At 38.2% G+C, this 9,695-nt stretch overlaps 2 protein-coding genes and 1 long non-coding RNA gene across 5 annotated transcripts in view; 2 read left to right on the forward strand and 1 right to left on the reverse strand.

The window, feature by feature from the left end:
- Positions 1-316: 316 nt before the first annotated feature.
- On the forward strand, positions 317-2,618 carry fcer1gl (Fc receptor, IgE, high affinity I, gamma polypeptide like). 2 transcript variants are annotated; one of them, XM_032531950.1, is made up of 5 exons: positions 317-515; positions 670-761; positions 1,237-1,275; positions 2,056-2,167; positions 2,321-2,618. In XM_032531950.1, the coding sequence occupies exons 1-4, from the start codon at positions 461-463 to the stop codon at positions 2,152-2,154; spliced, it is 285 nt and encodes a 94-aa protein (XP_032387841.1). In that variant the 5' UTR covers positions 317-460; the 3' UTR covers positions 2,155-2,167; positions 2,321-2,618. The 2 variants fall into 2 exon arrangements, with proteins under 2 accessions (XP_032387841.1, XP_032387842.1); XM_032531951.1 differs by having other exon boundaries at positions 326-515; positions 2,056-2,085.
- Positions 2,619-3,370: 752 nt separating this feature from the next.
- The window catches only part of LOC116699409 (uncharacterized), a 21,478-nt gene continuing 15,153 nt past the window's right edge, over positions 3,371-9,695 (reverse strand). The window contains exon 3 of the long non-coding RNA XR_004334424.1: positions 3,371-3,454. This is a non-coding gene — a long non-coding RNA (uncharacterized LOC116699409). The remainder of the gene's footprint in view (positions 3,455-9,695) is intronic.
- Positions 8,257-9,695, forward strand: part of nectin4b (nectin cell adhesion molecule 4b) — a 28,192-nt gene continuing 26,753 nt past the window's right edge. For both annotated transcript variants that reach the window (XM_032531943.1, XM_032531944.1), the window contains exon 1: positions 8,257-8,751. In XM_032531943.1, coding sequence (XP_032387834.1) covers positions 8,700-8,751 — 52 coding nt within the window. In that variant the 5' untranslated portion in view covers positions 8,257-8,699. The remainder of the gene's footprint in view (positions 8,752-9,695) is intronic.

Here is a 9,695-nt window from a genome sequence, read left to right on the forward strand (position 1 = left end):
TAAGTAAAGCAGTCTTTTAAAGATGACTTAAGTCTGTAAAAGAGGAAGGACACGCATTAAGACATGTAGGCCTGTATGAACTAAATGACCATGTTTGCATATTTGTGGTTTTGAGACATGGGCCGATTCTGTTTTCTTTTTAAAGGTGTCTGTTCTCATTTAATGGTGTTGGCAGTAATTTGTCACTGGATTTGAGCAATTTTCAACCAAAGATAGGCCGCGTGTTTTTTTTCACTATACCTTAAGAGGAACTTCTGTGAAGGGAGGATGGCAGTGTGGGAGGCGTGTGGTTTCACATTTTGAAAAAAAAAACGGACAGAGCCCCGGACTTCCTGTTCGCTGCTGTTCACAGAGTTCACATCAGAGGGCTTTTTTCATTTTTTTTTTAAAGAGATCTCGCTGACAGCCGACAAGGGAGCATCAAAACAGATCCTTCATTTTATCTAGCCCAGTCGGTAAGATGGCACACGCAACGCTCTTCGCTACCTTTCTGATTATCTTTCCCACCTGCACCGGTGAGGATGAGGAAATGTAATGGGGGGGGGGGCATTTTTTTTAAAATACCTGTAGCAATGCGAATTCTTAGTTAGACAGTAGATGGATGAAACTACTATTGTGCTGGACGTGATGCTGGGGAATGATGAGGGTGATGTGTTTTTCTGTGTGCAGAGGCCGTTGGAGCCATGAACATATGTTTCATCCTGGATGGGATTCTCATCCTTTACGGCATCGTTCTCACCGTATTATACTGCAGACTGAGGGTAAGATCAACTAGAACAACACACACACACACACACTACCGTGATGGGTGTTAGAACGTTCACACTGTTTCTTGTGCTCGTGTGAACGTTCTTCAGAGTTATAAAGCTGACAATCATGTAATCATCACAATATCTGAAGAGTTTTGGTCAAAGGTGTTTTATATTTTAAGTGGCAAAAGATGTAAAAACGGTCCACCATCTTAAAAAAAACAGCTTATTCTGTCGTAAAATTAAAGAAAAAGCTCTGTGTATTTTTCCTTGTTCATATTTTTGACTTCAACGTATCTGACAGCTTTTCTTTCAGTCGTCGGCTCATTTTTGGAAGCTAACTCTTCACATCATCTTGAATATTGCAGCACTTTTCTCAGCTACATCTCACACACTGAAGTCTAATTTACACCTGCTGATGAATATGATGTGAATCGCTCTGTCGTGTGCTTTCTGATTTATTTATTCTTTATTTTATTTTTGACAGATGGGTCCAGCCAACAAAACGCCTGCCAACCCCCCTGAGGTAAAATTGAAGTTCTATATTACTGTGAAAAACCCAAACCCAAAAATAAGATGGGTATGATTTTGTGAAATGTGCTGCGAAAATGGTTTTCAAACGCTTTGGCCTCTCTTTTTTTATTTCATTTCGCCCTCAAAGCAGTAGTTCTGCTTTAAACCCCAGTCTATCATTTCCTGTAAGCTTGAGCTGACCACCAACCTACATTATTTATACACTGTACACATCACAGTTTCCCCGTGTTACTTCACACAAAACAAATGTGTCAGATCCTACTTCCTGTTAATTGGTGTACCCTATGCATACAACTGTCAATTTATTCTCGATCCTCAAAGCTTAGAATCAATAAAATAATCCACACCCAAATGCAGCGGTGGAAGAGGTATTCAGATCCTTTATAAGTCCTGTATTGAAAATGTTACTCAAGTAAAAGTATGTAAGGAAAATAAACTCAAAGTATTTAAAGTAATTTGTAAATGAACTAAATCTGTCAGATAAATGTAATAAAAGTAAAAGGAACAATATTTCCCTCTGAAATGTAGCGGCGTTGAAATAGAAAGTGGCAAGAAAAGAAACGACTCAAGTAAAGTACAAGTACCTCAACATGTGCAGGCTACTTAAGTACAGTAATTGAGTAAATGTGCTTAGTTACATTCCACCAGTGGCCAAATGGCTCAAAAGAGGAACTGGATATTTCACATAACAGCCATGGCTCGGTTGTGTTTAATAGGAATGTTACTTACAGCACTCTTATGATAATTCCTTTGAACTGTTTCTGTCCCACAGAAGCAGCCCGCTGAGGGAGGCATCTATGCGGTGAGAGTTCTCATTGTAATGATTAAAAAGACATTTAAAAAGGCACTTGAAGGAAAAGTGACAGCTTAACGCACAGCGAATGGTAAAGGAACTTTTTGTTTTTTTACTCACCTATCTGTCAGTAAAGAAACACCACACTTAGACATTGTTTTGTAGAAATATGTGTATATATGTATATATATATATATACACTATATATATATATATATACTAGCATCATGTCTGTGTCCTGCAGGGTCTAACCTCTCAAAGCACCGATACCTACGAGACCATCAAAATGGATAAAAAGCCCATGGTCTGATGGCGGGAGAGGGCCGGGTGCAGAGAGGACGCTGAGCACACAAACGCAGTGTCAAATCTCTCCAAGCTTTATACTGTATATTAAGTTGCATGAGTTTCTATACGTTTCTACTTTTCTCCCTTTTCTTTTTGTAAAAAATACTACTCCCATTTCTAAACTTTTTGCACGTGTGAACATGATACAACTAAATTAATTGAACAATTCACTAATAAAGGCTCTGTCCGAGTGTTTTCATTGGTTTTCTTTATTAAGAAAATAATAGTTCATATGGATCTTCTGTTTCTGTTCATGTGTTCCCTTTTTCTTTGGATGAACTAAGAATTTTTTTTTTTACTTTGCTGTGTAAAAGAACAAAAACTGTAAAAAGAAAGAAAACACATGAAATGTGTTACAACTCATTACTGATTCTTTTTAATAAAAACTAATTAGATTGTTATTACCTTTTCTAGGTTTTTTAGTATAAAATGTCAGAGAATTCTTAAAAGGTTTCAAAGCCTAAAGTCAAAGTTCAAATGTTTTTCTTTGTCTGACCAACAGTCCAAAACAAAGACAATAAGTTATATTTATACAAAACCGAGAAAATCTGCAGATTCTCACAAGGAAGAAGCTAAAACTAGTCATTTTTGGCTTTTTAAAATACGTTTTCTATTGATAAGCTAATTGTTTAATCGAGTGAATGCTACTTTTTTGTGATCAAATTTTTATTTTTATATATCTAAGAAAGAAACAGTGACACACAATTGCAAACAATACACTGTGACGGACAACGCGTCCCAGGGCCATCATAATAAATAAAAAGTTACTAAATAAATAAAAACAGGAAAGATGGGAGAGGGGGAGACCAAACAACACACGCAGAAACAGACACACAATCACACACATAAACCAACACACACACACACACACACACACACAGACACAAGACAAGGGACCAATAGGAAAGGATCAACTAAACGCTACGTCTTATTAACTACATTTGGTTAGTCCACGTTATGGAATGCCTTCGGGGGGTTTGAAGCTGCCTATGAGTATTAATAAACAGATTCAGACTTGAGAAATGACTGGATACTCACGGGTTTTTACAGAATTACATCACGTTTTCATCAATCGATCAACAATCATCCTATTTCAGTGTTTGAAACACAACATTACACTATGGGAAACATTTGATTCCTGCAATCTATCACTCAAGCTTTCAAATACCAAAACAAAATCTGAACAACTGTTTTTAGTTGTTATAGATTTCTACAATTACACATGTTCATTTGTGTCAAATCATCTTGATTTTTGGAGGGAAATTTAACACCAAAATTAGTTTCAACCCTCTAAACAGACATAACTAACCAGACTTGAGGGGGGAATTCAGTCTGAGCGTCTGGATAATATATAACATCTAAATGCTCGTTTCTAGCATAGAAAAATAACAACACCAAAAGGCAACCACAATCTTTCAGCCTGTTTCTTTCTGTGTGTGTGACCGCCGAGCTTCAACCACCCTCTCACCCACTTATTTACGTAGAAACATAACTGGGAATGAATTCAAAACAGATTCATAAGAGTGTGCACTCTGTGGCTGTGTACTGTTTTCCCTCAGGCTCCTTGACACAGGAAACTCACTCACTCACTCATCGAGCCTCTGTTGCAACATACCCACCTGATCCTGGGAAATAAAAGATACTATTTGGAGTCACAGCAGGATTTAGATACTGGTGAAAGTTTTATTTATTAGCCTACACATGTTTTCTGGGTTATCGTTCATAACATTATTATCAATGATACCCATTAAGCATGCCTCTGTGAGTGAAGACAATAAGAAGAGAATAAATGTATTTTCAAGCAACCTTGGCTTGTGTGTGTGTGTGTGGTGTGTGTGTGTGTGTGTGTGTGTGTGTGTGTGTGGTGTGTGTGTGTGTGTGTGTGGTGTGTGTGTGTGTGTGTGTGGCACGTCTAAAAGGAATAGCCTACGTATGCAGCTATATTCCAGAATCAGAAAATGGAATCAGAAAGGGATTTATTGCCAACTAAGCAGCATATCACTTAAAAGGAATTTGCCTTGGTTGTTGGTGCATCCATGAACATATTGAACATGAATATGAAATAGACAAACAATACATACAGAAACAACGCTTTTACTTTTTACTCATTGGCTTGTAACTGTGTTAACTGACCTTTCTGCTGAAGCCTCTGTTGCATGGGTTTTGTTTTTGTGTAAAAAGTGCTGTTAAGTTGAATCAAGCTGTGTGTGTGTGTGTGTGTGTGTGTGTGTGTGTGTGTGTGTGTGTGTGTGTGTGTGTTACTGCTGCTGCGGTTTTATAGGCTTTAAGCTCACGTTTCTGTTAACAGTGTCATTCCACGGAGATGCATTTGAAGTATTAAGCTGATTTGACTTGTTTCAACATGCCGTGTGTGTATATTTTGGAGAGATCAGGCCATGTGAATAAACTTCCATATGCATGAAACTGACTGATTTCATTTCATGTATTTCTCATCATCATGACAATTTATTTGAAGACCACCACAGTGGGCCAAAGTGCTGCACAGAAGAATAAATAAAAGACATAAACCAGACATCTCACACAAGGAGTAAAATACAAAGAACATGAGGAAAAAATAATAACAGCCATGCAGTAAAAACAAATCAATAAAATCAAGCAATGTCCACATCATGCAAAATGTAAATAGCCATGGAAAAGAGGTGGGTTTGAAGAAGAGATTTAAATACAGCCGCCTGTCTAACATGCTGAGGCAGACCCTTCTACAACTTAGGAGCTGCAACAGCCAAGACTGGAGCGCATATACAGTACGTTTACTTGGATTTTTGGTGACCATTTCACAGTTGGAAAGTTAAACATTCTAAATGTGCCACAGTTGACTTCCTGTTGCAGTGTGTGTGAATGACATCAACTGACAGGAAGTTACCAACGGGGCAGGCTGTTGCCTAGCAGTGGAATTCCATTGAAAAGGTCTCAGAGAGGTAGGGATTAAGGGATTGAAAAGCAAATAAAATCATTTAAAAGTCGATCCCAAAACGTTCGTGCCGCCAGTGGAGTGAGGCAAAAGAAATGTGGTCTACATTGCCCATGAATTACCATTTCTGCACTGTAAGTGTGCCAGTGTTAGCCAGCCGGCAGCGGGCCTTGGTGAGGTGTTGTGAAACCAGTGAGGCATCTGTTAAAAGCTTTCTCAATACGATGCAGGAGACATGCACAGCAACAGGAAGCAGCACAACAGTAGTACAGTAATACGTCAACAATGTCCACTATTCACTATACATATTCACATGTAGCCAATGCAAGCAACACAAGCAACGTAACACAGCCAAACAATACCAGGGCTGGAAGAAGAGATCCTTTACTTAAGTCAAAGTACTTGTACCACACTGTAAACATACTCAAGTCTGAGTACAAGTTAAAGTCCTGCCTAGTCAAAATATCTAATATAAGTATCATCAGGAAATATATTTAAAGAAATAAAAGTAAAAGTACTTAATGCAGAAAAATCCTCACATTATAGAAAGTGTAAAGATCCAAACAGATGTGTGTATTCAATGGTCTAATCATCTCAGCTGGACTTGTAGGCTGCCATATTGTTGGCTAGTTTGATTTATAATAAAACATCCTATTTCATAAACTACATGTGTTTTGTGAGCAAAACCTCAATTTGTAAAGTAACTAGTAACTGAGCTGATGTTTCTTCCTTCATTCCTTGGTTGGTTATATGTTGTAGTCTGTTGATTATGTGTCGAGGATGTCAGAAACGTTGATGATGATGATGATGATGATGTAATGTAATGGATGCTGATGGTGTTGTTGACGATGATCGTTGGTGATTATATCGCGTCAACTTTGTAGGCTGATGTGCCCTTTTCCTACCCTGTGTAGGTTGCTTTGACACTGCCATCCATGCACCTTGTGCTGGTATTTATTTGTCCTCGTATACTGTTCCAGTGGTGTTCCAGTTGGACTGTGTGTAGAACTTGTGTGTATTTATGTGTCTTGTGTGTGTTTATACTTGCTGCACACCTAATCGCCCTTCGGGGACACAAATAAAGTTGATGAATGTAGTGGAATAAAAAGTACAATATTTCCCTCTGAAACGTAACGGAGTAGAAGTACAAAGTGGCATTAACCCTCCTTTTGTCCTTGGGTCAAATTTGACCCCTTTACAAAATGTCTATATTCAAAATATATGGGTTTCTTTTTAACCAAATTACCACAGAAAATGGATTGGATTCCATGCAATGCTCTTTGCAAATACAATTGATAACTTTCATTCCTGACTAAACTCATCTTTTAATTCCTCTGATCTTAACTATTAGTCAAAATAATTCACAATTTCTGTTTATTTTTTTAACTCAAACATTAGGTATAATTCTATATAAATTAAGGTTATTGACCATGAATTCCAAAAGTACTGTAAAACTAGTGGTAGTAGGGTAGTGTTAGTGAAAACTCACAAAACAGTCAGAAAAAAACTGACGAAAGTGTCAAATTTTTTAACCCGGGAGGACGACACAAGGGTTAAAAGAACGATTCAAATAAAGTACAAGTACCTCATCATGTGAGGTACAAGTTTACTAAATTAAGCAATACTGATTATATTCATTTTTGACTCATGCAAACATGCAGAGCAGCAATAACAATGAGACATAGGGAATACGGTAACTGTGTGCAACAGCATGTGTAACAGAGTGACGCTGTGTGGTGTTGTAGCTGCAGATCAGCATCAGCGTCATCGGTAGCAACTTCTTGTCAGAGATAAACTGTCAGGTTGTTTTGGAAAAACTGGATCATTTGGAATTTCGCACGAAATCATGCTGCGTTTACGTCCTCCTGGGAAAGTCAAGCTTCTGTATGTGAGAATTGGTGAGCCTATATGTGTTGTATGAAGAAAGTGCAAAACAAACCACTTTAGCACAACATTTTTGGAGAAATTAATGTTGTAGGAATGCCAATATGTTTACATCTCTTATAACCAAAAGCAGTGTGTATTTGTTTCACTACTACTACTACTACTACTACTACTACTACTACAGGTAAGCTTCCAAGTTTTCCTCTACGCCAGGAGTCTTCAACGATTTTTAGGCCAAGGACCCCTGAGCTGATAGAGAGACCGACTAGGGACCCCTTACTAGTTTGTACATACTGTACATTGTATACAATTGAGTTGCATGTTAAACTGGGCCGGTTGAATGTAAATGACTAGACATGGATTATGCATACATAATGTTTTATTGTTAAATATACTGCACATGTGGAAGGAACAGGGAATCAATAAGCTGAACCGTACCATAATGACTAACCTTAGGGGGCGCCCATTTAAACTTCACTATTGAATAGAAAGGTTTGCTTGGGATATAATGCTGTGAATAGCCTAAGTTCTAACATCAATTCACCGGTGGGGAATTGAAGATTTGTGTGATTTATTGCAGCACTTTTAAATGCACAGGTAGCCTATAAACATGGACTACTTTTACTCATTGGCTTGTAACTGTGTTAACCAACCTTTCTGCTGAGTCCTCTGTAGGGGTTTGTTGTCTCAAAGTAGGCCTGTAGTGAAACCATGGTATTTTATTTAGACCATGTTCTAGTTTTTTTTTTTAAATAATCTCCTTTCTTCTGCTCTGTTTTTCTCTCTGTTGTGTGAATAGTGCTGTTAAGTTGAATTTAGTTAACGTGTGACCCACCATGGTTTAAATAAATAAGTAGAATCAGAAATGTCTGATTCTTGTGTTTTTACTTTCCGACACGAAGAATATTAGAAGAACTGACTTTCTCAACGTCACTTGAACGCGGCAGTGAGTGGGCGTTTCGACCTGGGCAGTGGGCGGAGCCAGACGCAGACAGGTGCAGTGCTCCAACCTGTCGGAGGCGCGTCTCCTCCCTGTGCGTGACAATCCAACAGGTTTCTGTTTGGTCAGCACGCGCTTTATTTTCCTTTTCTGCATCAGCTCAAATATTCCCACGTTTCCCTTCATCTGTTTACTCCTGCTGTCTCTGTGGAGCGGCGCGTCCAGCTCAGAGCCATAGAGAGTCTTTCTCTATCTCCCTCTGGTCCAGGTCGCTGTGTTAATGCACTTTACAACTTGCATTGAACAATATTCTAGTAGACAACAAGTGGAGGGATTTTCTTCCTGATCCATCATATGTTGAATATTGGGATTTGAAGAGAAACACCTGTTGCCCCTGCCCACCTGCAGTGGACTTTTTAGGCTTCCTGTCTGAACGTCATGCAGACATCGACAATGAAAGCTTGATAACAAGAGTTTAACTTTTTACAGCTCAGAAAGGAAGGTTTGATTTTTGGACTAACTATGGAGTCGACGGGGCAAAGGGCAAAGTGTCTGGCGCTGCTCTTGGTAGTTGGTGAGTTTTTCCTGTTTCATTGACTCATTAACACAGCGTTATGTTACCTTCGATGTCTATGCTGTCATTTCTTCTGCTGTTTTTTTAAGCTGTGGGGGAATGACAACATAAACAAACAAAAGAAAGATATGTATTAGCTTCTTGTAGCCTACTTTTAATGTCATTGCATTTTTAATCCAGTCACTCATTTTCCTATAACATTTCAATAAAATTCATAATATTGGAAGGACAGAAAACAGAAGTAAGCAAACTGTTTGACATTAAAATGAAAGCAGGAAAGATAGAAATGTCTTTATATAGTGCTTCCTGGTGACTTACATTTCCTTTCATGTTGCTCTAATAACCCTTTAATGTTCCTATGTGCACCTGGAGTGAGCCTACAGTAAGGTTCTTTTTTTTATGGAGTAAATCCTATTGTATCTATAGAATATTGGTTGCTCTTTGAATATTGTTGTCTAATGACATGGTATGGCCAAAAGTATGTGGACACCTGTAATCTTGGTTCATAGTGGATGTCTGCCTCATTTGTTATCTGATGTGTGGTGGTGTTATTCTTTTCCTTTGTCTGGAGATAAATGACCAGACATTAAGAATGATGTTTCATTCAGTTGGCTGTTCACCAATCGACAGTTCTGTTGATCTGTTTTGATGTCTCATCCGAGGAAAGGGGCTGGTAAAATTAGATTTGTGTCGTCATCCAGCTCCTTTTCCAATCATGGATATGTAATGTAGTATAGCAAATCATTTATGCTTGGATTATAAAATGTGTATATTTTTTATTATAAGATATACACATCTGAGTATGAGTGAGTATAATTAAAACCAATTTGAAGTGAAGTGAAATATATGGACAGCCATGTCTAGGCCTCTTAGTTCTAGCGAAGGGATAATCTGAATGTGACATCATACAATGGTGTTTTTGTACCGTAGTGCACTTCCAACCT

This window comes from Etheostoma spectabile, chromosome 12, assembly GCF_008692095.1.
Source record: "Etheostoma spectabile isolate EspeVRDwgs_2016 chromosome 12, UIUC_Espe_1.0, whole genome shotgun sequence".
NCBI classification, from domain to species: domain Eukaryota; kingdom Metazoa; phylum Chordata; class Actinopteri; order Perciformes; family Percidae; genus Etheostoma; species Etheostoma spectabile.